The sequence below is a fragment of the Talpa occidentalis genome, unplaced genomic scaffold (assembly GCF_014898055.3).
Source record: "Talpa occidentalis isolate TD23 unplaced genomic scaffold, MPIMG_talOcc4v2.1 talOcc4.13, whole genome shotgun sequence".
NCBI classification, from domain to species: Eukaryota; Metazoa; Chordata; class Mammalia; order Eulipotyphla; family Talpidae; genus Talpa; species Talpa occidentalis.
Window position 1 is genome coordinate 58,908,800 of NW_023601322.1, and position 27,393 is coordinate 58,936,192.

Consider the following 27,393-nt stretch of genomic DNA (forward strand, 5'->3'; position numbering starts at 1 on the left):
AAAGAGAAGGAGGGCATCCCCTCAGCCGAGACCTCGAGGGGTCAGGATGGTCATGCGCCTCAGGGCCTCCAACCCAATTCTCCTCTGTTTCCCAATGGGGTTCTGAACATTGCCCCTTCACTGGAGACTCAACCCGTCCATCCTCCCTGCCCAGAGCTGGGGTGAAAGGTGGCTCTGTCTGGGGGAAGGGTTGTTTCTGCCTCAGGGCTGAGTCACTGCCCCCAAGAGACCACAGGGGCAGGAGAAGGGGAAGAGAAAAGGGTAGAGTCAGCAGGCTGGAAGAAGCCGGCATCTGGAGGATGGGATGCGGCAGGGAGGAGGGAAGGCCTGGAGAGGGCCTGGGAGGCTGGATTCTGGGGTTCAGAACTGAATTCTGGGCTCTGAGAGCACAATGGGGATGGACAGGAAAGTCCCCAGGGAACTACCTTCCAAGTCTAGTGCATTCTCTGCCCTCAATGTCCCCACTCCCTGTCTGGGGCTTGGAAGGGAAATCAGGGTTGGCTGGGGCCTGGGCCTGTCACAGAGAATGGACGAGCTGACGCACATGCAGCGTGCCCAGAGCCTGCTGACAGGAAGTGCTCGTGCAGTACCTGTTGTGATCATCATGGTTACTGTGCTCTTAGGAAATCTGGCTGAGTGGCCATGTTGACTTCCCTGCAAAGTTCTCCCTCATTGGAGAGGACTGTCCAGGTAGAAGGCCCTGGGAACCACACTGTAGCCCTTTCCAGGGATGGCAGAGGCGACCAAGCCTGGTGGTATGGAGCGGAGCTGGCCACGCCCTTCCAGGAAGAGGAGTGGGTGCCTAAGGCAGGCGGGAGGCCATGTCGTCCTCCAGGTGTAGACTCTGGGATCCAGGAATCTGAGATTCCATCAGACATCCTCTTCTTCCTTTACTGGCCCTCCCTTCCCCCAACACCCCCTGGGGTGACGTGGGGAAGGGGCTGACTCAGGCCCAACTGTGGGGGCCAGAGGAAGGAGAAGTGGCGAGGAGCAAAAACAGCCTTGGCCACAGAAGCTCCTGGAAATGGAAGTGGCCAGGGTAGGCCAAAGATTCCCCTCCTGAGTCTATCTGTCCTTTGGGTTGGGGAGAGGACCACACGCAGGAATCGAATCCTTGGAGACTCGGGGCGTTCCTCCTTCTGTCTCTCCCAACTCATAGTGTCCATGTCCTTTATGACTTGTGTCCCTTCCTGAATCAGAAATGGAAGCCCTTCCTCTAACTGCAGACTTTTCTCCCAAACTCCTGTCTGGAAGTTCTTCCCCATGGTCTTCTGGGGTCTTTCCTCTTAACTGGTGAGCCTTGCAGGCACAGGCCGCGCTCAACCCCAGCACCCACTCACATACCCTTTACTCCCCAAGTCGCTGCTCCACGAAGGAGCCCGGAGCCAAGCACAGCCCAGCTTGTCCCATCCCTGGCCTGAGCGGAAAGAGCAGGACTGCTGAGCCAAGGCCTCGGCATCCACCCCACCCACCAGCTTCCACTTTCCACCTAAACTCCATCCTCCATCAGCACTTCTCAGCGTCACCCCTGGCAGGACGCCCCCATGCAGCTGCCACCCGGGCGGGAGAGAGAGGTAGCTGTTCCCTTCCCGGACCTAACTCAGCCTGCTGATGGCTTGGAAACAGCTCGTACAACTTGACAACAAGCTCAGGTCCCTGGCCCCTCACTGTGCTCTAGGTGGGGCCTCCGTCCTGCCTCAAGTCCTCCCTCAGGGCTTCTCTGCAGTTAGACAGGAATCGCTCACCTATCACAGCCCCCAAGACCTTCCTGTCTAGGATGCTCCCGGCGGCTCTCCCCTCCTCCTGTGGCTCACACTTGCTGGCTCCTTCCCGTCTCCAGGCATCCCGCCCTCTTCATCGCCTGCGAAGCGCCTCCTCCGATGGGCATTCTCGGCTGGCCCCTTCCCACCCCCTGGGGGCGCTCCCTGCCATTTCTTAAACCACACCCTTACTCTCTAGCCCTACAGTCATGTCGCTTAACAGGGAGCCCTCTGAGACACAGTAGGCAGTTTCCTTGCTGTGTAAACATTGTAGCGTAGCGAAGGACACAAAGCTCAACGGCCTGTCTGTGATTCCCGGGGCTGTCCACTGGGACCACCTCTGACGCGGAGCCCCCTGGTGTTGATATGGGGGGCATGACTCACCAGCTTTGTGTTCTTCCCAGCGCCCTCTGAACAGTTCTGGGCTGAGATGCTCTACTTTATGTGTATCTTGCTCTGGAATGTTTGGATGGGAGGATGGGGGCGTGGAAGGATCTCAAGTCCCACCCTCTCTCCTGGCTCAGGAATTACCAAATGATGAGAGCTGTCGAGGTCCTCAGAGACCATGCAAGCCATTTTTTTTTTTTCAAATGACACCTAGGAAAACTGAGACTTGGGGCAGGGAAGGTCTGACATGAGGCAGAGTCACAAAGGACCTGGGCCTGAGATGACAGGGACCCCGCCACCTCCAGGGCCACCCTGCCTCCTCTGGCCCGGCCTGTGGGATGGCCACTCTCCCTACCCCGGGGCTGTGGCTGCCACCCAGGGCCCGCCTGCCTGCCGCATGCTTTGTCCTGCCCCCTCTACAGAAGCCCAAGTACCAGGTGCGCTGGAAGATCATCGAGAGCTACGAGGGCAACAATTACACCTTCATTGACCCCACCCAGCTGCCCTACAATGAGAAGTGGGAGTTCCCCCGAAACAACCTGCAGTTCGGTGAGATAGGGTCTCCACACCCGACATAAACCACCCCCCCCCATCACCAGGCCAGCATGGGCTCAGGGAGCCTGGTGGCCCTCAAGAGAGCGCCCTCTGGCACCCCGGGGACCTGAGGAGGCTGTGTGTGTGGCAGGTAAGACCCTCGGAGCCGGCGCCTTTGGGAAGGTGGTAGAAGCCACAGCCTTTGGCCTGGGCAAGGAAGATGCTGTCCTGAAGGTGGCTGTGAAGATGCTGAAGTGTGAGTGAGGGGGGATCTTGGGCATTGGGGGTGAGTAGGGGGAGGAGGTGGGTCCTAGGGAGGTATTGCCCTGTCATCGTGAGGGTCATGACCTGTGCTGCTGGTTGTCGGAGCCCAGGGCACAGAGCCTCAGATTGAGGCAAGGACTCCGGTGAGCTCCAGCCTCCCTCGGACTCCTGGGTTTGGAGGGGCTTCTGACTGAGCCCCAAAGAGACCAGGGCGCACAGTGGTCACCCAGAGCTGTGACCTGGCCACTGCATGGCTTCCTGCCACCCTGAGACCAGCTGGTGACAGGCCATCTCCCTTCTTTCTCTGTCCCAACTGCCATCTGTGCTCATATTTCTCCTTCTCTTGGCTTCTGATCACTTTGGGGTTCTGCATACCCTTGGCCTGCTCCCCTGTCTATCCCCTATCTGTCTGTGTGGCACTCCCTTCTGTGGTACCTGTGACCCCAACTCTCAGCAACGGCCCATGCTGATGAGAAGGAGGCCCTCATGTCAGAATTGAAGATCATGAGCCACCTGGGCCAGCATGAGAATATAGTCAACCTTCTGGGAGCCTGCACGCATGGAGGTGAGGGCCTGGCGGCCATGGGGCTATGGGTTTGGGGCCTCTTGGCGACCTGTGGGTCCCTGGCCCATCTCACCCCATTCCCCCTTCCACCCACTCCAAGTGTCAGTAGGATCCCTGTGGCAGCATCCCTTAAATTCCCAGGCCACTTGCCTGGCTTGGTTGGAAGCCACTGATGCTGCTGCAAGCAGAGATGTGAGCCCTGACTGGTGGTTCTCAGACATCTGAGTCCCCTGGGGAGGGAGACAGTGCACATCCCTGAGCCCTGCTCCAGTGAGTCAGAATTCTGTGGGTCTGGAGTGAAGGCCCCAAATCTGCTTTTAAGAAACACTCATCTGAAGATGCTTGGACACTTACCCCAGAGTCCAAGATGTGCCCCAGGGCCAGTTGGGGTTCCCAGTTTGTCCCCTCCTGTTGCAGCTTTGACCTCTCTGGAGCTGCCACCAGTTCCCTTTGAAGAAGTAACTATTCAGCATTAATGTTTTTGCTTTAGACATGGGGTTACCTAGGTACAGAGCAGAGAAGGCTGCTCACGGTCAGGGCTCCTGAGACCCAGTCACTGCCCAGTCCATGTTTCTGTTGACATTTGGAGTGGTTGATGGGGAGCACTCACCCCACTCTCTTACTGCCGTAGGCCCTGTCCTGGTCATCACCGAGTACTGTTGCTACGGCGACCTGCTCAATTTCCTACGCAGGAAGGCGGAAGCCATGCTGGGCCCCAGCCTGAGTCTGGGCCCGGACCCAGAGGTGGGCGCGGGCTATAAGAACATCCACCTGGAGAAGAAATATGTCCGTAGGTATGTCCCTGCCAAAGAAGGAGGCCAGAACTTGGAGATGGGGCCTCCAGGTCCAATCCCCAAAGCCAGCTCAGGGCAGGGTGGCTGTGGGTCCTCACATTCCCATCCAAGGCATGGGGAGAGGCCATCCCAGCTCATTTGAGCAATTCAGATTTTGTATACTTTACTCCCAGCATCCCACTAATATTTGAGCACCCACTATGTTCTGAGAGTATCAAGGGCAAAGGTGGGCTGCTAATAATCTGGTAGAGCTGGGAATTAGTGAAATCATCACTTCAACGCATGTCCAAGATCAACCAAGATCTTCACGGGGCCCTAGCAAGAGGTGGGCAGGTCTTCGGGGGATCGCCCTGTTTCTCCCATAGCATTCTGCTGGGTAGTTCAGGTCACCTACTGCACTTAGGGGTAGTCAGCGTTACCACAGACAAGTGGGGACGCTACTGTCTGTTGTGGGGAGAAGGTGGTAATATGACCCAACTGGCCAGGCCCGGGATCCACTTGGGCCTGTTTCACTGTTGAGCCATCAGAGGCTGAACTTCTCAGTGTCTTTCCTGTTCTTCTGCCATTGTGTAATGCTGTGATTCCTGGAAGCCAGGCAGAGGCAGATGGACAGTAGCTGCATTGGGAACCAGGGAGAGGAAGTGGCGAGTTTCATGTCACAATGAGTCAGGGCCAGAGGCATTGCTGGGCTAGAATTCTGCTCTCTTGACTCCCAGTCCAGTGCTCACCTAAGCTACACTGCCCCCCTCCAGGTCTGTCTCAGGAGTTGAGAGGCCCCAGAGCCAGGCTATTGGGCCTGAGAAAGGTCCAGAACAAAGAAGGGCATACCTGCGGTGCCTGTCCTGGCCACTGGCCACTGCCAAACCTGGGGAAGCGAAAGGGGAAGGAGGCCATTTCACTCCATCCAGTGTCCTCAGCTATGGGGACTGGCAGAGTCTGCTTCCTCTTCTGATTCTCTGACCCCTCCCAGAGGGCCGTTCATACTTGGCCTCAGCAAGCTGCAACCTCAGGCCAGATTAAATAAAAATGAAGACCAAAATATTAGCTTCCATCTTCAAATCTGCAATTGGGTAAAGAATTTATGGATGAAGTGATCTCAGGAGCAAATGGTGTGGGAAGCAATCCTGACAGTGAGATCCTGGGCTGCATTAATAGAAGTATAGTTTCTAGAATAAGGGAAGGGATGGTTTTGCCATGGTCAGATCACAGTTAAACACCAGGTTCTCTTTCGGGAACACTAGAGAGTGGAAACTGTCCAGATTCTCATCTTTGTGGTGAGGGGAAAGGACAGAGAGGCACAGAAATCTTACCCGGTCTGAGTACTGGAAAGCAGCAGGGGCTGCTCATTCTGGAGCAGTGCTTTCCAAGGTCACCTGCTCCCCGAAGCTGGGCTACTGGCATCGCCCGAGACCATTAGAACAGCATCGTCGCAGGGCCACCCAGCACTGCAGAATCAGAACCTACATTTTAAGAAGATTCCCCAAGTGATTCACATGAGCACAGATTAGTTTAAGAAGCACTGCCCTGACCAGCGGGTCTCATCTGGTGTTGCACGGGGACTCACCTGGAGAGATTAAAAGTGCGAATGACAAGGTCTCCCCGCTAGAGTTTCTGCCATCCAGCGGGCACCGGAAGGTCTGAAAGGTCCCCGGGGAATCTGAATGTGAAGCCAGGGGTGAGAGCCGCTGTCCAGATAAGAGAGGGTTCAGAGGAGTCCAGGAACATGCTCCATCCCTACAGGAGTGTCAGGAGCAGAGGGAGGGACTTCTCTGTGGCCCTTGGGGGAGGGCCAGGAGGAGAATGCCGGGGCAGCTCGGCGTTAGAAAGAGCTTTCAGTGGGCAGCCTGCCCCGAAGCAGGACAGGTGTCCGCTCCCTCACCGAGGACAGACTAGATAGCGGACATCTCTCAGGACTCGGCAGGGGCTTCCTTGTCAGAAAGGATGTTCCCTTCTCTGCCGAGTGACCAGGAGAGGCTGCGGGTGGGCAAAGGCCAGGCCTGAGCTGGGCAGTGCGGGCCTGGGGGCTGATGCGTCTGGCCTGCTCTCCCATGTAGGGACAGCGGCTTCTCCAGTCAGGGCTTGGACACCTATGTGGAGATGAGGCCTGTCTCCACGTCTTCTTCAAACGACTCCTTCTCTGAGCAAGGTGAGGCGGTACCCACGGGGAAAAGGGCGGTGCCCCAGTGGACTGGGCAGGGAGGTGCGGGGTGCCTCGGGCTGCCCTGACGTCTCACCCCATGCAGACCTGGACAAGGAGGAGGGGCGGCTGCTGGAGCTGCAGGACTTGCTGCACTTCTCTGGTCAGGTGGCCCAGGGCATGGCCTTCCTCGCTTCCAAGAACGTGAGTCGGGGATCCCGCCCTAGCGCGCTGTCACCCGGGCCCCTGGTGATGAGCGAGAAGTGGGAACATGGGGAAGGGAAAGGAGCAGGGCTGTGGGCAAGGCCCCGGGGGTGTCGGGAATGAGTGGAGAGGCGCCTGGTATGCGCCCAGCGCCTAGTGTGCCAGGCAGGTGATTTCCAAGAACCTGTCTTTTCCCTTCACTTTTACAGTACAGTGTGAATGAAATCACTGCTGTGCCCTTCGGGCAGCACACGGTGGGGGGATAAAGGCACACCCGCAGTCACCCCGAGGGTGTGAACTGACCGAAGGTGACACGTAGCCCAGGAGGCTGCCAGTGCCCAGCGGGAGCTCTGAGGAGGGAGTCGAGTGAGCACTGGCTGTCACTGGAGTTGGCTACTCGTCACTCACTCCAGAGACAAGCTGGAGGAAATAGGGTTTAATCAGGAGTCAGCAACCTGAGGGGGTGGCGAGCTGCTGTCCCCAAGGTCACCTCCTCCTGTGGCCCGCTTCCTCCCTCCACGTCTTAGCTCAAATGCTAGCTTTGAGTGGTGGGTCGCGGGGGAGGACCCAGTACCATCTATGCCACTCGCTGTGTCCTTGTGCAACTAGGCGGTTCTCCGGGCCTTGGTTGCTACACCTATAAAGATGGGCACTATCACTGAGCTGCCTGAGGGCAAAACAGGACGCCAGCGGGTACAATGCCAAGGGAAGAGCCTGGCGGGGCCAGAAAGTGGCCGCTATTACGTCAGCCTCTGGACTGCACTCAGCCTCCAGCGCCCTGGCTGCTCTGCCAGTGGTCTGGGCCCAGGTAGGGGTCCTGGGACTGAGCCCACGGTGCTTCCCCCAGTGCATCCACCGAGACGTGGCGGCCCGGAATGTGCTGCTGACCAGTGGGCATGTGGCCAAGATTGGGGACTTCGGACTGGCTCGGGACATCATGAACGACTCCAACTACATCGTCAAGGGCAACGTGAGTGCTGGGAAGGGCGGGCTGTGCTGGGTTGGAGCAGGGAGCGGGGCCTGACGTGACTGGGGCTGCCGTCAGGCCCGCCTGCCCGTGAAGTGGATGGCCCCGGAGAGCATCTTCGATTGCGTGTACACAGTGCAGAGCGACGTCTGGTCCTACGGCATCCTCCTGTGGGAGATCTTCTCACTCGGTGAGCCCAGGGCCCCCTCAGCTCTGCTCTGGCCACTGCCGGTGCCCAGGACAGTATCAGTGGGAGCGAAGGGATGGTCATGGGCAGGTCCTCCTTCGGGCTGTTCCCTCCCAAGTGTGCGCTCGCTGCTACTTCTCTGACACCTGCCCCGCCTGCGACACAGCTCCCATTTCTGTGGCGCTAGTAGCCACAGGGATTTGGGCAAAGCCCTGAAGTGTCCTCTTTTCAACTGTGGGATCACTTTAGGCCCCAGGTCACCGAAGCCTCTGCCCTTTGCAGCGCCTAGTGCCTAGTGAGCACTTGTATTATCAGAGTCTCCCCGAGGGGTGTGGGTGGGGGCGAGGCGGGGAAGAACTGAGCATGGTCTTGGCTTTGCAGGGCTAAACCCCTACCCTGGCATCCTGGTGAACAGCAAGTTCTATAAGCTGGTGAAAGATGGATACCAAATGGCCCAGCCCATGTTTGCCCCAAAGAACATGTAAGTGAATGACTCGGGCTTGGGTTGAAGAGGGAGGCCAATGGTCCTAGTGTCTCTCTGTCCAAAACACGCTGGCACCAGGCCTCACGCCCCACAATGGGCTCTGCTGTCAGAGTCTCATGGAGTTCTGGGTTCCCACTAGCTTCCCAGGAGGCACAGGTGGTGGGGGTTCTTAGACAAAACAGTTCTTAACTGGGGCTGACCAGAACTCAGATTTTAACCCTGGCTGTTATTACGGTGACCCCAAGACAGGGGTCATTTTTTCTGTCCTGGAATCTGTGGTGTTGACTGACCTTCCACTTGGGGTCACTGGCCCACTGTGCGCTTCTTGCTGGCACCCTGCCCTCACCACGGCTTTCCCACCAGCCAGCTGACCACAAATTCACCTCCTGCATCTCTGCACAGCCACTCTTGACCCCGCTGCTCCCCCTGCCTGGCAGGCACCCGCAGGCTAGCCAGTGCCTCTGCCCCTGCAGTCCATCTGACACTAGTCCCTGGTCCCAGTACCCCAGCCACTCACAGCTGAGCTGCCTCCCGAGCCACCCCCGGCAGCAAGCAGTGCCCTTCTAAGTCTCCAAGCTTGGGTAGATCAGTATCCCTGAGCTGCTTCTCCAGACTCAGTTGTCCAAACAGGTGTGACGGTGATTCCGCTCTCTGAGGGTGGTGGGAGGAGTGGATGAGAACACACGCCCAGAACGTGGCACATTCTGTGCTCAGCTCACTCTTGACCAGGCTGCAGGACCTCTGCTGGGCGGGCCTTGGAGGGGTGTTTGCACCGATCCCAGGCCCATGGCAGTCTCCGTCGGTTTCAGATATAGCATTATGCAGGCCTGCTGGGCCCTGGAGCCCACGCGCAGACCCACCTTCCAGCAGATCTGCTCCCTGCTGCAGGCGCAGACCCCGGTGGACAGAAGAGAGCAGGTGAGTGGGCCAGGGCTAGGGCAGGGGACTGGCTAACGCAGGTGGGACTGGGCCTGCCTGTCAGCACAGCCCTCCCCTCGCCTCTTCTCAGGACTACGCCAACTTGGCAAGGAGCAGCAGCAGCAGCGAGCCTGAGGAGGAGAGCTCTAGCGAGCACCTGGCCTGCTGTGAGCAAGGGGACGCTGCCCAGCCCCTGCTGCAGCCCAACAACTACCAGTTTTGCTGAGGGGACGACAGCAGCATTCTCCCTCCTCCAAGCTTCTGTGACCGCCAGAGGGCGCTGTGGACCAACACAGACTCTGCCCTTGGTCGTCTCCACTGCCCAGCCCAGCTCTGAAACTCAGGGAGGACCCCACTTTCAGGATCTGGGCCATCACTGCCAGTCAGGGGTGCGGGGCTGGGGCTGAGCCCTCCCCCCACCCCCACGTTCTCAATGCTGTGGCCTCCTGTCCGCTATGCCAACTGGGAGAACCCCCAGCTCACCCCCTTAACCTTGTCCCCAATTCCAGGAGCCCTGTCCCTACTCCCCTCATGTCTCCATGGAAACAAACTGGCTTGGAAACTACAAAGCCCCCAGAGACACCCTAGCTTTGAGAAAACAGGGCTCCTGGGCCTTGGCAGAGTGGAAGGACCGCTCCCCTAACACAGCAGAGCGTTTAAAGAGGACAGGTGCCCAGAGACGGTGCTCTACTTGGGCTCTTGGAGCAGGGGGGCTCCTTGGCAAGAAGCCCCCATCTCTGCCTACGGCCTTCCCTCCCCACCACACCAGCCCTGGACCTGGTATGCTGTAATGAACAGGTGGCAGCTAAAAGTTTGGGGTGTTCTGCCCAGTCCCCCATCATCCTGAGCTGGAAGGCAGGCAACCTGTGTGGCTGGCCACACCAAGCAGCATGCACCCCCAAGTTGACTCACAACTAACAGTGACACTGCGGGACGTTCATCAGCATTAAACTAACAGCATTAACACAGCCGGCCTCTGGTTCTTTGCGCCGCTTGCGGGCCTGAGGCCTCCCCACACCCGTGACCCGCTGGTACAGTGCGCATGCACTTGACTCGCTTCACCAAAATCAGATAATTTAATAAATTTTATTCTTGTCGGGGGAAGTGAGAGGGGAAAAAAGCCACCTACTCTGCTCCTCTCAATAACTTAAATAACACACGGCCAGCTCCCAGGCCCCAGCAAACCCTGGGCACTGAGCAGTCCGCTGTTTCCTTTCAGCCTGGGCCGCTTCCCCTTCACAGAAGGGAGTTTCTCCTACTGCTGCCAGGTTATGTCATGCCCGCGGGCCACATCCCCGCCATGGGGAGGGCCCAGGGAGGATGTAGGTGCAGCAGCAGTGGCCAGGGAAAGGAGGAAGGGGACCTTCTTCCTCAAAGTTTGGGGCAGAGAGGGAAGTCCTGGAAGAGCTGCGGCTGCTTCTCCCACCTCAGCTTCCCCTATAGGGTATAGGAAAAGCAGGAGGAAAATGCAGCCCTCCTTGAGAGAATCAGGAACCAAAGGGGCCCCCAGAGCAAATGAAGCCCCCAAGGCCCAGGGTCAAAGGCAACAGGCTAAGGAACTCGTGGGGGTGGGCCCTGGAGACGGCGTTCCTCGGGGACAGAAGACACCTCGCGGCCTTCCCACCTAGTGCCAGACTCCCGCCTCGGCCCCCCGGGGCCCTAGCAGGCCAGGTACCCACCAGGCACCCTCAGGCTCCCTCCCCTCTGCTGAACACACCATGTCCCCCCAAGTGCTCTCTTGGGCTGGTAAGGAGCGCTCTGCTGCCTTCCCAACCCCGTGAGGTGGCGAACCAAGGACTGGGCCCCGGCGTGCTCAGGAAATGGAAGCTCTTTGGTCAGTCCCAGCATCAGAGGCCCTCTCTGCAGGCGAGCCTCCCTCCGCCCCTGCCCGGGCGGGCCTCGTATGGCTTGAGAGAGACGGTGTAGTCTCTGTGCAGAGCCTGTCTATTCTGCCGCCACGGCTGCCTCCTCTTCCTCACCCTCCTCCGTCTCTGTCTTGATCTGAGCAACCCCCAGGCGGTAGAGGGTGTCGCGGATGACCACCTCGCCAGGCTGGCAGCTCTGCACGATGTCGTGGATCTGCCGGTTGACAATCTCGCGGCTGGTGAGGAAGTCCATGAGGCGATTGTAGAGGTAATAGTGGGTGGCGTTGTCAAAGGCGATGGGCCGCTGGCGGACACTATTTGGTTTGCTGTCCCGGATGGAGGCCAGGATGGTTGTGTAGGGTGCCAACTCAGGGCACAGGGCCAAAGAGTGGTGCCCGGCGCTGGGGTCACCAGGGCTGGGCTGTGTGCCGGCATGGACGATGCGCCGGGTGGCAGTCTTGGTGACAGGGTGCTGGACGGAGTGCTCAGCCTCTGTCACATCCACAGCATAATGCTGATCCAAGAGCTCTGGGCAGGACACGTTCTAGGAGAGAGAAGGCACTTGAACATGAAAGGAGGAGGCGTGCAGGGAAGGCTGGGTCAGCCAGCCTGCTTAAATCCCGTGTCACCACGCACCTGCGGCCCCTCTCCTCCTCTGGGCCCTGTCTCGTATGAGAACAGGGACAGAGCAGATGCTGAATTACCTGGGCCACGACTGTCACCGCGCCTCATCAGTTCAGAGGGGGTGGTAGGGTGGCAAGTGGGGGTGGTGCCCACTGAGGCTCAGAACTTTTTGCTGTGCCCCACAGAAGCTCTCAGTGGGACCCAGGGACAAAGAAGAGGTGATGGTGAGCTGTCCTTTTCCTCCTAAGGTTTCTTCCAGCAAAGGGCACGGCTGGCCTGAGGGTGCCCACTGTCTCTGTAAGAACTACTCACTGCCCAGTATGATACCAGGATGTGGCAATCAGCAACGGCCATGCCACTAACCAGCCATGTGACACAAGTCCACTCCCTCTGGGTTGTACTCTCCACTTTCAGAACAGGAGGGGGCAAATGAGGTCAGTTAGGATCTGGAAGGCAACTATGTACGTGGGACACCCTAGGCACGCTATGGACACACTATGGCCTCACATGCACAAAAAATAAGATTTTTGTGGGTAAATGCTGACTCCAGAGCATCAAGAAAAAATATTGGTGGAGGCAAAGGATGCTGGAAATTGTTCCATAAGGCCTTCCTGAAGGACTGGGGGTGGGTGAGACACTGTTGGCCTATGAGAATCACTCCAGCTCCTCAGAAGAGAACTCACCACAGGCGGCTCTGTGGGGCTGGAGAAGCAGCCCTGGTTCCTCCCCCACATCTGGTTGGTCAGTTCAGGGTACCAGAGATCGGCACACAGGGCCACTGGGGTGGCCATGTCTACCACGTAGACGGGCGGCCAGTGGCGGGAAGAGGCGAGCAAGTCCACGTGGTCCAGGGCGCTCTCGCCCCGCACAAGGTACTTAGAGCCACAGACCACCTGGAGGAAAGAGAGGCACAGCACAGGGTTTTAAAAAGCTGTTCTATAGACAAGTCAGGCCCTCACTGGATTCGTTCAGGGAGTTCACTAGAAAGCCTTGTCATCCTGCCATAGCCAAGTCATTCTGCTTCCCTCCTACTTCTGTCCCTAACAGCTGAGGTTGAGGCTGACAGGACCACTCTGAGTCACAGCCCCCCTTCTTGTGCCTCCCCAGCACCATCCAGTTCAGTGCTATCCAACCCTACCACATGGTGTGGGCAGCTAAGAGCTGGTCACAAATGGAGGTTTCTGGAACCCAACATGACCTTAAGAATTAGTCTCTGTAGGTGCGGCCCAAGCATCTGTATTCTGAGCAGCTCCCCCCACCCACCATGCTGTGCTGCCCAGGTGGGAGGCTGAGACAGGAGTCAACAGCTCCACTGCCAGGAAGCGCTGCACATAGTGGGGAGTTCAGACTCCACGCCCAACATGTACACCCACCCGTCCTGCTGGTGTCCCCCTCCCAGTCCCGAGATCTGTGGCTCTCCTGTCCCTGTGTCACTGCTTCTTGTGAGAGGATTTCCAGTCACAATGACATAATCCTCTGAGCAGGCTCTCTCCCCATTCAGTGTGTTTGGGGTTATTAACCCCAGCACCTTCCTGGACGGGCCTACTCTGCAAAGCATGATCTTCCCTAAACCAGATCACAGCCCCACCCTGTTTCCCAATCCAAGCCATCTAATGGACACTGCATCCCTCAGAAAAAATCTCCAAACTTTTGTTCTGGCCTACAAACCACAGATCTAGTATGGGGTGGCCACTAACCTTCCTCCTCTTGGATCACCAGTTTCCCACCCAGGCCCAAGTTCCCTCTGCTGAACTTTCCTTCCCTGGCTCCTTGCCGGGGCTATGGCCTTCTCTGGGTGGTGCATGGTGAGAGTTTACTCCTCTTACTTTCCATGCCAGGGTCTTCCTTCAGAGCTACCACCAAGCCATGGTGATATACCCATCATAAAAATAGGTCAGCCAGAAAGGAGTGCTGTCTGTGACTCACTTTGGGGCCCTCGATAACCAATGCAGGGGTCAGCACATGGTAGGTAGGAAGCTTGATAAATACTCCCTGATGACGACCCGACTCCTTCTTAGCCCAAAGGCTGGCACCCGACCCACAAGATGAGAGGGATCAATGACACCCTGTATGGGTGTTCTGACATGGACAATTCACCCACCCTGGTTGTCCTCTTACCTGATGGGGGCACACCTTGTAGATCTTACCCCCTGTGAAATGAGGTGGGGGCTGTCTGGCACTGGCTCCATTCTGGACAGATTTGTAGAGGGCCAGCAAGGAGAAGCAGAGCTGGTCCTGGGACAGAGGACAAGATTACCAAATGAGGCCAACTGCTAAGGGACCAGGCTTCAGTACCCAGAGCAAAAAAGTATCAACTGCCAGGGTCAAGTAGGCCTCACCAGCCCAAGCTGCTCGAGGGCCCCTCCAGGAACCCAAGGCCTTGAAAGGATAAAGTTATGGAGCCAGCCTAACAGAGCAAGCTGCCACACTCCAAGGTCCGAAATGTTCCTACTAAAGGGCAGGGAAAGCTGCTAAGAGAAGTAACAGTCACACCTGAACCAAAAGGAAGCACACAACTTTCCAGAGCCTATCGGTATGAATTAAGGTAGGCCACGTGTGGCCACAATGTGCGTGTGCACACTCGTGCATGCTCACACGTCCCTGGATGCAACGGCGCCCATTCACCTAGAGCCTGGTCAGGAGACAACCAGACACTATACAAAGCACCTTCCTTGAAACAACCCTCGGAGTATTTTGGCTACTTTCACTTGGCAAATGAAGAAAAACAGACTCTGAGATGTGTGGTAGCTTATGCAGGGTCACAGTAAACAGGAGAGCTGGGAGCCCAGGCCCACCACCTTCCGCACAGGACTGATGGGGGAGAGCCCTCCAGTGTGCGTGTGCTCTCCCAGGCCTCCTGCCCCCAGCACCCGCTGTCCAACATAGCGCAAGGCAGACTTGCATATCCCTGCTCAGAAAAATGGGCCCATTAGCCTGTTACCAAAACTTCTATCTCAACTGCCGCCCTCGAATGCTTACCTTAGAGTCATCTGCCCCAAAGGGGATGCTGCACTGCCTGAGCAGGTGCCGCAGGTCATCTTCACTGTAGGTGCTGATCTCCTCCAGCCTGCAGGCGCCCTCCTGGAGCAGCCTCACCAAGGCACTGCCATTGCCTGCAAGAGATAAGAGACATGGGGCTGGGAAGGTGCTGTGCCAGGATACCTCTTGAATGAAGCTGAGAACCGGGGTGGGGTTGGGTGGGAGGGTGCCAAGAGCCAGGCCAGCCACGTACAGAGGGCCCAGGGCTCGGGGGAGGGGCACCCGAGGTGGGTCTATTAACTTCCACAGCGAAGTCCAGTCAAGTTGCTCAGAACTGGCTTTCTGACCCTGAACACTAATGGACAAGACCCAGCAGACAGCCCTTGCAAATACCCCATAATGGGTCGGCTTTCCTCTGTGCAGGTTTTGCAGAACCCAGGTGGCAGCGGCTCACCACAAAGTCACAGCAACGAGAACAGCGGCTCTCCTTTAAAGACACTCTACTGAGTCCCCAAACCAGCCTGACCACAGTTACTGGGACCTTAAAAAAACACTCCTGAGCTTTGAAGCAGCGAACACAAGGCAGGACCTCAGTACCTACTGCATGTGAGGAAGTGCTGTTTGAGAATCAGTAGATCCCGAAATATGACAAACCTATTTAGCAGTTCATGTCCTGAATTTCATATATGAAAATAGAAAATAAAGTGTATTACATTGGAAAAAAAAAAAGTACTATTTGTGAAAATTTTGTTTCAGTTACAGATATACACACTTGTGCAGATTTATGCACCACGAGGGTCATGACGCAGTTATTTTTTACTGTGAGATGCAAAAGCAAAGCATTTCACATTTCGCAGCAGTGCGAGTCCTTTGAGTTGAGAACAGCACATGCCTCCTTTGTGAATGGAGCAGAGGATCCGTGCAATGATGGGCTTTGGTGGAGGCCACCTAACTAGGTAACATACCTGGGCAGTGGCCCCAAGTTGTCAGAAACCTATGTTCTCAGTAGTTCATTCAGGGTGTCTCCCCTCATGTGCAATGCAGTGTCTACAAAACCATCTTAAAGATCCATTTACAAAGCAGGTTCCCTGGCTTCCCTGCACGTATCAGTGAGGATCTCTGGGACGGACCCGACCAGCAGCACCTTTCAGAGGATTTCCACTGTCAGTGTAGTGTGCTGCAGACAGCTGACAGCCAGCCCTGAAGTCAGCCCTGATATATGGCTGGCAACTTCTCAAAACTCGGCACCGTGAATTTAATCTCAGGTTGTTGCCCACTTTCCAGAAAAGCCATAGAGGCAGGTCAGCCCCCTCCCTACAACCTGTGCCATCCTGCCACGGACAATGTCCCGGACTCCAAAGTAGGCCTGCCCTGACTCCAGTCAGCTGCCAGGCACCTTACCAGGTGCCGGCTGCACATCCAGGCTTTTGTCTCTCTCCGTGTTGACGACCATAGCTCCTCTCATGAGTGGTGGGAAGAAGGGCGCGATAACAGAGGCATCAAACTTGGTGATGGGGATGCTGGTGGGGAAGGCCACTTGCTCGATCGCCTCTGTCTCCATCGTGGCCCAGAAATCCTCCACATTGACTTCATTAGAGCTCAAGAACTCAGGCCAGGTGAACTAAGGGGTCAGGATAAAAAGATCACATTGTAGGAGCCATGGAGCATTAGCAACACAGAACCTACCTCCCTGATACACAGCCCACGGCAACCAAGGCTGGGGGGCAGGAGTCTGACAGCCCTACACTGCCAGGATGTCTCCACATGGAGCACCTTAGTTCCCAATGCCCTTCAGCCTACTGCTCCTCCCACACCAAAGCACCCCCCAGACCTATACTTTATTAGATGCAAAAAAGCCTTCATTATTAACACCCATTTAAGACAAAGCTCATTGTACAATAAGAATAATAGAGAGGCTTGCCAGGAAAGGGGAGCCAGCCCTGCCAGGAGAGGGGAGCCACCATCTGTGTACGTGTCATGAGCCAGGCACTAACTCCTACAGTATCAGGGAAGGGGTCAGAGTGAGACACTAGACTGAGGGACAGAATAAGAAGTGAACAAAGTTCTAGTTCCAAAGTCTAAGCCCTTAATCCCCAAACCCAACTGGCAGGCATGAGAATAAGATGGAGTAACACTGCACCCAGCTTCCAAGGCCCTGTTGACCCTGGCACACAGCCCGAACTCACACAGCACTGACCTATCTGTTACAGGCACCCAGCACACATGCTGCTAACGGTTACCTCTTGCACATCCTCTTTCATGGCGCTCACTATGGCCTTTGGCCTTACTATCTCCAGAGTCACTGAGTCACTCAGCAGTACTCTAATTTCTTATTCAGACACATGGGCCAAAGCAATCTGTATGCACTAAATCGTTAGGTGTGCGTTTTCAAGATTCCCTAGGTAAGTGGGTCTCAAAGTGTGGCCATCATCTGGGAACTTAATAGAAATGCAAATTCTTGACCTCCAATCCAGATACACCCAGACAGAACCTTCATGGGTGGGTCCAGCAAGTCCCCACACCAAGAAGTTTGAGAACCACTGCCTGATGCAATTCCATGCCTGAGACCCACGCTCCGCACAAAGACCTCTCCTTCCCTGCTCACCTCCCCTCCGTCCCCTTTCACAGGCACTCCGTGCACGCCTGAGGAAATGGCAAGTGTCCCAGTTTCATAAGGTATTGAGCCCACCCACAAAGGGACAGGAAATGCCAACTGAGTACACTGTGGGAACAAACCAACGCAGTAACTGCCATCTGTGTCAAGGGTCCTCCCGCCAACAGCCCCCGAGGACAGGGGTCAATCCAGACCGTCTTCTACAGACAAGCATATTTACAGTGTTGTTCAGAATCTTTGTTTTATTTCAAGTCTCACCTTCTCCCTAGACACACACACACCCATCCTGCACACAGAAGCAGGCAGCACCACAGGAGGGACAGGACCCCCGTGCTGAGAGCAGGAATGGTGCTCCATCCTGCGAGGAAAGGGCCTTGACCAGGACGAGGCAAGGACCAGCAAGGCTGGAGATGGGGACTTTGCAGGGACGTGACCTTTGTCTACTCTGGAAACCAAAATGTCTCTTGCCAGATGTGTTTAGAAAAACCAGAGCTCAGTACCTGGAAGTAGTGGTGAGTGTGGCGGTGCCAAGAAGCTCAGACACTGGGATCACAGTCATACCAAAGGCCACTCAGGGTCACCCCTTTCTGGCCAGGTGAGCTTGGATAAGCCCTGGAATTTCAATCCCTTCACCTCAAAGGGTTGGGTGGGAATGAAGTCATACAGCAAAGAATTTCACACAGAATAAGAAGTTAGCATATGTAATTAAGCACACAACAAATTGTGACTATGTTACTATTCATGCTGATCAGCAAACAGATTTGAATGGGTCTGGAGACAGTCTCTTGGTGAAAAAAAAAAAAACACAAAAAAGCAACATTATTTTTAGTTCATTTTCTCTCCAAGGAACACTGAAAGAGCTCCAGGGAATATTATGTTTTTAAATGTCTTGTTATGCACCACCATCCTTCAAAAATTTTTTTGATCAACATATGTATTTTTCTTTTTAAATTGGGACGGGAAAGAGGAATATGCATTACATCCCTAATGTGCTCAGCTAGCCATGCCAGAAACCAAACCAAAGCTTTTCTCCAGAGGCCCCCTCTAGTCCCCAATAATGACAGGTGAGAGGCAAAGCCAGTGTCCCAGGGCAACGACCTCACATGCAAGGGGCATCCATGCCTGGGCAAGGTGAGCAGGCCTTGCCCTAGGAGACAGTTCATCAATCTATGGGTGCTTTTTAAAAAAAACCCCGTAAAGGGTTAAGAAGCCTCCCTATTATTCTCATTGTACAATGAACTTTATCATAAATGGGTGTTAATAATGAAGACTTTTTGGCATCTAATGAAATAATCATATGGGCTTTCTCCTTTAATCTGTTAAGTGGTTGCTTGCATTAGTGAATTTCCAAATGTTGGCGTTATCTTGCTTTCCTGGGGAAAGCTTAGTCATGGCACATTACTTTATTCATCATTAGACTTGATTTGCTGTTATCTAATTCAGGTCTTTGGCATCTATATTCATGAGTACAATCAGTCCCAATTTCTTCTCCTATGTTAAATGTCTGCTTTCATTCTCAAGGTTACATGGTCTTGCATGTGAACTGGGGAAATAACACCTATTTTTGTTCTTTTCCTATTACTGGATTCATACATTTCTTGGACATTTGTTAGAATTAATGTATAAAGCTGCCGTTCTTTTCGTGTGAACATTTTCAGTTACAAACCTAAGTCAGATCATGTCATTCTTTTCCCCCAAAGAATTGGTTGCTCCATTTCACTAGTGTGAGGCCTTCAAATGGCACCAGTGACCCCAGTCTGAACTCCCAGTCTGGTGACCCTCACATGTTCCACCTCTCTCCCAAGGTTAGCACAGTCCAGCCCCTCTGGCCACCCTGCTGCTCCTCAGTCACACCCAGCAAGCCCACCCCAGACCCCTCTTTCTCTGCTCCCTCTGCCTGGAACACTCCTCCCCAAGAGCTACATGGGCTTCAGATCTCTACTCAAATGCCACTGGAATAGAAAGACCTTCGCCAACTACCCGTAAGAAACAGTAATTATCCCCCATTCCACCACACTCTCCTCTTTTCCATGCTTTATTATTACTATGCTACTTTAAATAAATTAGTTATAATTATATATGAGAGATACAATTACTAACAATATTCGCTTCCTGCCTGTCTCCCCAAACCAGCATGTGAGCTTCATGAGCACAGAAACCCTGTGGGTTTTTTTACTGCCACTTCCTAAGTGTCTAAAAGCATACTTTGTTCATATTTACATTATTTGTAGAATGAGTAACAAATGCCTTCATTAGATTTAATCCTGGGAAGCAGCAGGAAGAAGTCACTCACCCCACATAGGACAGGACTAGTTATCTGCCCCAGGGACATGGTATAAGAAGGTGGGCGCCAAAGTGGGAGAACAGTTGCAGAGGTCACCAACAGTGGCCGAGAGGCACTTACCTCCACACTCTTCAGTGCCAGCACATTTTCTTCACTCCTCTGGGCCATTTCCACTTTAGGGGCCACACCACAGATGCCACAGATCATGTCATTGTAGTCTCGGACAGTGAGGCACTCGAAAGCCCAGTAGCCATTGCACAGAAGTTCCTGCAGCTGGTTCAGCTCCTCTGAGGTCAGAGTCTTCTCTGGAAGGAGAACAAGAGCACTGAGATCAAAGACGATGATTCTGAGGCCACCAGGGATGAGCCAATGGCCAGCAAGAACAGCAACTCTGTAGGCTGCCTCTCACCTAAGGACACTCAAGAATACTAACCAGTTTGAGGGTTGAGTAGCCTGGCCTTCAAAATGTCAGAAGGCAACCCAAAAGCCCCCTTGTAATACCGCCTTCCAGGCACCAGATGCTGTGGCACCAGTTTCAATTGCATTATCTCATTCAACCCTTATATCTTTATGAACCGGGGCCCCTTATCCTTATTGTATTATAACTGCAGAAACTGAGGCATAGGGAATAACTTGCTCAAAATCACTCTGCCATCCAAGTGGCAGAGCCCAGACTCAAATGGATTTGTCTGAGCCAGGAAGATTTCCTCGACTCCACCTGTCCTCATAGCAAGAAAAGGTAATGGTGAAGTAGAGTCTGTGGGAATGGGAAGGGGAAAGGAATTAAAAAAACAATAATTTCTTGGTAGTAAGGAAGATGCTCTCCACCCTCAACTATGCGACTGGCACCTTCAGGTCACATGAGCCATGGGGCTGGCAGCAGACATGCAGAAACTGTGTGTGGAGAACATATGACTGAAATGCAATGAGATCACATCTGCCTATGCTCAAAGGATGAGCTTCAAAAAGTCAGCTTAATTTTCTACTGATGGTCCCCTGATGCACAAAAGACTCACACTTTCCAAAGCTAGCTTGGTATTTCCAAAAATCAAAAGAACGAATGTCTTAGGAATGTCTCCATCACAAAATCACACTCTCTTCCAGGATGACTCTTTCAAACATCACTGAAAAATCCAGGGAGCTTAGGACTAGCCATGGGGAGGGGAATAAGGCAACTTTTACCTGTCTGCTCCTGCACTGACTTTAGAACAGTGCTGATGGATACTCTGGGGTCCTCTCCCAGCTTGATCTGGTTTCGGATTGCAAAAAGCAAGTCCAGGCTCACCAGCAGCTTGTTCCCCACATTAAAGAGACCTGAATGTTAAAAAGAAGCAAGAGAGTTTCGTCTCTATAACATCATCCACAGAGGCAAAAACCTGGAAATAGGATTATTAAATAAACTATGGTGTAGTCATAAAATAGAAACACTATGCCTAGTCAAAAAGAGTAAGGCAGACCTAAATGCTCTGACAGGAGTTGTCCACAATATATTGTTAAATGAAAAAAGCAAGTAAAGAAATATGTATAGTATAATTTCTTTTTAAATAAAAACAGAAACCTCTCCCTACACCCAGCACAGTCACCACCACAGGCATCACTCTGCCACCTCTGCCAGGAACACCTGTGCTACTGGGACAGACCTAGCAGTCTCTAGTCCAGGAAGTGTAGGGGGTTAACAAAGGTTCTAAAATCACCTCTCTGCTAAATTCGAGGATAGATGTACAGGAATTTAAATGCAGTCAATTTAAGATATATGAAAGATGGTTAAGATCGTTTATTTGCACAAAATACACAAGTTTGTTCAGACTGTGTTCCCATTAAAGGAAGAGAGGAGTGGGGAAGGCCTTTCTGAGCAGAATAGCAAAGTCACTTTGAAACCATGAGAACTCTAAGAACATAAAAATCTAAAAGAAACAAAGAGCAAAAAAATCTTTTTGACCGTTTGTGTCAAAAAGCAATTGCAACCAAGTTTAAAAGACAACTGATGAACTGCAGAACTCTTGTCAACAAAATACCTCAAATAACGGGAAATTCACAAGAGAAAAAATGCAAAAGATTTAAATCTTTCTAGTAATCAAAAAAATACAACTAATTAAGAAACTATACTGGTTTTTTTAAAAAAGATTTATTTATTTATGCAAGAACTGGGGTACAGTTCTTGAGATGCGCAGGAGGGTGAGAGGATTCACCAGAGACAGAGCAGGGAACAGAACAGGCAGACTGAGGATACATTGCTTGGGGAGTAGCGGGCGAGACAGGAGAGGTCTGCTTTGCCATGTGGGAGTCTCGCCGGCCGGCCGGGATCGAACCTGTGCTGCAGAGGCTACGGACAGCTTGGCAGTGTGGTGCTCAACTGCCTGCGTCACCAGGGAGGCCCAGAAACTATACTGGTTTTTACCTATCAAATACTAATCTACAAGTTCCTAAAGTGTGTCTAAGCATGGTCAATGAATATGAAGACAAAGACGCTGCTAGCCTGAACAGTCAGAAACTGAACTGTGCCTGCAGCACTAAGCAGAGCACAGTAAAACACTGCAGTTTAAAACTAACAAAATAGGTTTGGGATCTAAATGCTGAAAACTATAAAACACTGTTAAGGAAATAAAAGAAAACGACAGACCATGTTCATGGATTGGAAAGTAATTATTTCAAGACATGTCAAACTTCCCCAAATTGAATACATATTTGACACAATTCAAATTTAAAATTCCAGCAGGATTCTGCAGATACTGACAAGCTGATTTTTAAAATTTTACATGGACATGCAAAAGCAACTAAGATAACCAGAACAATTCTGGAATAACAAGGCTAGAGGATTCACACTACCTGATTATATGACTTACTGCAAAGTCACAGTAAACAAGACAGTGCGATATTGGCAAAAGGACAAATAAATAGCGGAAGAGAACAGAGTGCAAAAGTGCACATATATGACCAACTGATGTTCCATAAAGAACAAAAGCAATTCAATGGCGAAAGGACTACTTTTTAAAAAGGTGGTACAACAGGTAGATACCCACACGCCAAGAAACTGAATTCAAGCTGGGCTTCACACTGCATACAAAAATTCAAAGTGGATAACAGACCTAAACTGTAAAATTATAATATGTTTAAAAGAAACATAGTAAGACTATAAGATCTTCCCCTAGGTAGAGATCTTAGAAACAACATAAAAGACACAATCCCTGGAAGGAAAAACTGATGATTTAGTTTTTACTATAATTGAGAACATTTGCTCCGTGAAAGATTCTGTTAAGAGAATGAACAAACAGGACACAGATCATAAGAAAATATTTGCAAATCACTTATCCAAGAAAGGACTTATATCCAGAATATATTTTTTTAAAATTTCTCAAAACTCATCAGAAAAGAAAACCAGATTCAACGGTTCAGAGATGTGAACATTTCACCCTACAGATGGAAAACAAACCCATGAAAAGATGCTCGACACAATTAATCATTGGGGAAATACAAATCAAAACCACAATGAGATACCATTACAAACTGGAACTCGCATTGTCAGAGGGAAAGTAAGAGTAGACCTGTAGCCAAATGGCTCAACAGTTTATTATAAAGGTAACCATACACTTACCATATGGCCCAGCAATTTGAATCCTACATATTTAACCAAGAGAAATGATAATTTATGGTCACACAAAAGCCTTTACAGGAATGTTGACAGCAGCTCTATTCCTAGCTGCCAAAATCAATGTTCTTCAGTGAGTGAACAGAAGTAAGCAAATGGTGGTACTAACACAAACTACTCAGCAATAAAAAGGAACTACTGGTGCAATAACATAGATGAACCCAAAGGCATTATGCTTAGTGAAAAAAACCAGACTCAAAATGCTACATACTAGGATTGCATTTATATGACTTTCTGGAAAGATAAAACTACAGGAATGGAAAACAGGTCAAAAGGTCTCCTGAGCTAAGGGTGAGTTTGATTACAAGAGAATATTTGGGGTGTGGGGGAACAGAACCATCCTACATGATGACTGTGGAGGCAGTTACACACCTTAGTGCATTTCTCCAAACTCAGAATTATGTAACAACAAAATAAATTTTATCACATCTAAATTTAAAAGTAAAGTTAAAATTAAAAAAGTATAAAACCTTAAGTACTACTCGGCCTAGAAAAGCTGCAGGGAATGGGCACTAATTAACTACTGACAAGAATATCAAGCAGCACAAACTCAATCAGGCAAGATATTAAATATATCTTGTATATTTAACATACAAGATAGTAAAAAGTGTAACTTCAAAGTAAGGAACCATAGATTCTGAAGACAAAGGACAAATAATAACTCAAACTCAATTCAAATTCTCACCATGGGGAATGTTCAATAAGCGCTCGATGTTGATGAAAGAATGGGGGAGAAAACAATAAATGTACAGCAATTCCACTTTTGAGCATTTGCCCAAAGGAAATAATTAAAGCTGCACACAAAGATGCAGTTATAAAGAGGACTCTAAAACAGCACGCTCATTCCTTAGAAATGGTCATGTTTAAACTTGCTGCTGTAGGGAGATGCCCATAATTCTGCTAAATTTAAAAAGTACATTTGAAAACATCTGTACTTGTCCTTTTGTTGCAAGAATTACAAACCAATGAGCACTTCTGGACATTCTTAAACTTTGCATGTACAAGTAAACATGTGGATTAGAGAGTGCAAGTGTTGATCTCATGACAGTAGAATTAATGCTGGTTTTTAGCTCCCTCTTTATACTTGTTTGCATTTTCCAGTTTTTCCACAAGAAAGAGCTGTTGTCTTTAAATGTACTTTGTTTTAAGGGCCCAAAGAAGAAAGAGTCCTAACATTTGAGAAGTAAATGTCACCTTCTAGGGCAGAGGCATTCTGAAGGAAAAATCTCCTGCTTCTCCAGAAGCCCATCCGGGAAGGTCCAGTGATCCAAGGACAGGTCAGAACACAGAGGCTCTTCTCCAGTCTGCTCTGGGGCCTCTGAGGGGAGAAAAGGCTGGCACTCACCTGTATAAATGTCCATGAAGCTGTGCAGGGCCAGACACTGGGGATTCAGACACATCTTCACCTGAGCAGTCACCACCTGCAGTCGGCTGGCTGTCAGCAGCCAGCACTCCTGAGGTCCTGCCAGGGAGCTAGTACCAAAAACATCACCAATAAAAAAATAGAAAGGGTATCAACCCCTGAAAGCAATTCCAGGGCTCAGTGATCAATAGCCAAATTCTCCAGACTTTCGTGGACTGGGCAGATGAAGGCGCTGGAGCCTGGGTTGCCAAGTGGTCTGGGCTGGCATTCCCACTTTGTTGGGATTTGGTCTGTGAAGCACTCTTGAAGTTTACATAACTCAATATATCACCAAACTTAACCATTCCCACTGACCTCCCAAATCCAAGTGTTATAATGGGATGTAAACTAAATCCTAATTTGGTGACAACAGAAATAATGGATAATCACTATTATTATTCTCATTTTCATCATCATCATTGTTCTATTTAAGGCAATTAGAAAGCTAAAGAAAACATTAAGAATGCAGAGTATAACATCTTCAAAGATGATAGCCTTAAAATCATTTGAAGAAAAGAGCCTATGAGCCATAGAGGGCATTTGGGGGCAGGATAAATCTGAATGGGGTGCTTACTTTTGTCCCCCTTTGAATAATGGGCTGCTACAGAGAAGGCACTGCGTGGACGGAGACTCATAATAATTCGACCAAGAGGTCTGCTCGATGGTGACTGTCTCCTCACTCACGTTGGACAGGATGAGTCGAGAGCTGTTTAGTTCATGAATCAAGGCGAAGACCTCGGCCAGCTCTGACTCATTCTCGGGAATCTGCAGGACCTTGCGCAGCAACTGCAGTGTGGACTGGCGCTGGATCTCCCTCTGGGTGGTGCTCAGAGGCTCCGTGGCACTCAGCACATCTGGGAGGGGTGGGCTCGTCTCCTGGGGAAAGAAGAACCAATCACCAAGCACGTAGGGCACAAAAAGCCAATCCTGGGCTAAAATAATGAAAGGCTGTGAGTGGCAGAGGAACAGGACCAGGCAGAGAGGTTGGGGAACCCGGGTTCTAAGAGCAATTCAGGCCAGGTAGGGTCTACCTCTGGCACTGTTTCTCTAGCATACGGTGAGGGTCATAGATTTGGAGTCAGCGCCCATTCACCAGGTATAGGGTTTGGAGGATTACAGATCTGAATTTCAATTCTGAATATGCCATTAACAGTTGCACATGAAATTGCAGCTGGAAATTGATTCTTTCTGATCCTTAGTATTCCCACCTATGAAATGGAGATCAAAATACTAGCAATCTCCAAGAGTTGTATGAGGTACAAATAAACCACTCACCACAATGCCTGGGATGCAATGAAAACATTGCACTGGTAGTTTAAACATTTAATGTTAACATTTTTAACATATAAACAAGCATCTATACTCCTTTAACCACCTATCTTTAACACTTAATGCTCCTGGGCATAAGAGATCTTTATATATACCAGCCAGAGGCTTCTAGGAACAAGGTTCTGAAATGCTCATTAAAATCAAGTCCTTCTCAGGAGGGTGCCTTTTCAATGGAGGTTCCTCCCCGATACAAATGGAGCATGAAACAGCCCCTCCACTGTGCTCCCAGAGTCCAATAATTTTACCTCCGAATTGACCTTCTCACAGCTAGTAATCCACTGTCCCCCCTTTAGTGATTAGAGAGTCCTAGCTTATTTTCTGATTCCCCATAACAGCATGAGACCAGGACACACAAGAGATACTAAATCATATTTGTTGGACATATTTATACATTGCTTTGTGGAAGTTAATTGCTTAACAACAAGAAAAGGCTCTCTACTACCTGTGCATACCTACAACGCTCATCTCACTTCAGCAGTGTGGTTACTCACCTTTCCCCTTCACAAGACTGTAAGGAAAGTGGCCTCTTGCTCTATTTATCTTTAATTACCAAAAGCCTGACCCATAGTAAGCGGTCAACAGCCCTTGCTTAAAAAGAACAAATTAATGGCTACTGACACTAAAATGAGTTGCCCTGGAAGGTTGTGTTCCCAGACATGACTTAGGTGAGCCATGGGCTGGAGAACCAGAAGGCAGGAATGACTGAGACACAGATGAGAAATGGAAAGGAATGAAGACTGTTCCAGCCCCGAAATGGCACAGCCTCTTTAGTCACTAAAAACAAAATACATGGGAAATGCCCAACCAGCAGGGGGCGTCAAAGACAACACATACTAAGATCCTGGGTCTTTCTGACCAGTGCTTTATTTTGTGGAAAAAAGTAATTACATCTTATTTCTCTAAAACTGAGGGGATTAAAGTGTGTGTGAATATCTGAAGATGAGAGTTTAGGGGTAGGGGTGGTGGGGTAGAAGCTGCCAGTGAGCCAAAGACACAGAAATATAAATAAAATAGTGGGATTTGAAATCTCTAGACAATTTCTGACCTGAAAAGCTACATCACACCCTATCAGCCACCCTAGATCTAGAGGCCAATGTCTATTTCTCCACTGCAAACCACACCAAGAACTACACCACACCCTGAGAAAGTGTTGGGGGTTCTACCTACAAAGAACTCAATTTCACTCCACAATTACTGATCAACCTTATGTATGCAAGCTCCAGGGGTAGCAGGAATGGAGGAACAGACACACCGGAGCTAAAGGTTACCATGTCGCAGGGACAGTCACAGGGAGCTAATGAGGGAGTCCAGACAAGGTGCAGTAGGCACCACATGACGAGCAGCACAGTCGGGCATGAAAAACGGGGGCTGGTAGTGACAGAACCACTGGTAGCTCAGGATCCTTCTACTCACAATTTCAGGGGTTACAGACTCCTTGAAGCTAAATTC

The 27,393-nt window shown here is 51.4% G+C and overlaps 2 protein-coding genes across 5 annotated transcripts in view; one reads left to right on the forward strand and one right to left on the reverse strand.

Moving 5' to 3' along the window:
- The window catches only part of CSF1R (colony stimulating factor 1 receptor), a 28,970-nt gene extending 18,634 nt beyond the window's left edge, over positions 1-10,336 (forward strand). The window contains exons 11-21 of the mRNA XM_037508956.2: positions 2,570-2,696; positions 2,833-2,937; positions 3,400-3,510; positions 4,142-4,304; positions 6,359-6,450; positions 6,548-6,645; positions 7,493-7,615; positions 7,691-7,802; positions 8,181-8,280; positions 9,093-9,201; positions 9,293-10,336. Coding sequence (XP_037364853.1) covers positions 2,570-2,696; positions 2,833-2,937; positions 3,400-3,510; positions 4,142-4,304; positions 6,359-6,450; positions 6,548-6,645; positions 7,493-7,615; positions 7,691-7,802; positions 8,181-8,280; positions 9,093-9,201; positions 9,293-9,427 — 1,275 coding nt within the window. The 3' untranslated portion in view covers positions 9,428-10,336. The remainder of the gene's footprint in view (positions 1-2,569; positions 2,697-2,832; positions 2,938-3,399; positions 3,511-4,141; positions 4,305-6,358; positions 6,451-6,547; positions 6,646-7,492; positions 7,616-7,690; positions 7,803-8,180; positions 8,281-9,092; positions 9,202-9,292) is intronic.
- HMGXB3 (HMG-box containing 3) overlaps positions 10,232-27,393 on the reverse strand; it is a 49,321-nt gene continuing 32,159 nt past the window's right edge. For all 4 annotated transcript variants that reach the window (XM_037508954.2, XM_037508955.2, XM_037508953.2 and 1 more), the window contains 9 exons: positions 25,190-25,491; positions 24,559-24,686; positions 20,750-20,881; positions 19,688-19,872; positions 16,071-16,290; positions 14,670-14,803; positions 13,809-13,925; positions 12,374-12,583; positions 10,232-11,610 (listed from right to left, as the gene is read on the reverse strand). In XM_037508954.2, the coding sequence (XP_037364851.1) occupies positions 11,146-11,610; positions 12,374-12,583; positions 13,809-13,925; positions 14,670-14,803; positions 16,071-16,290; positions 19,688-19,872; positions 20,750-20,881; positions 24,559-24,686; positions 25,190-25,491 (1,893 nt within the window). In that variant the 3' untranslated portion in view covers positions 10,232-11,145. The remainder of the gene's footprint in view (positions 11,611-12,373; positions 12,584-13,808; positions 13,926-14,669; positions 14,804-16,070; positions 16,291-19,687; positions 19,873-20,749; positions 20,882-24,558; positions 24,687-25,189; positions 25,492-27,393) is intronic.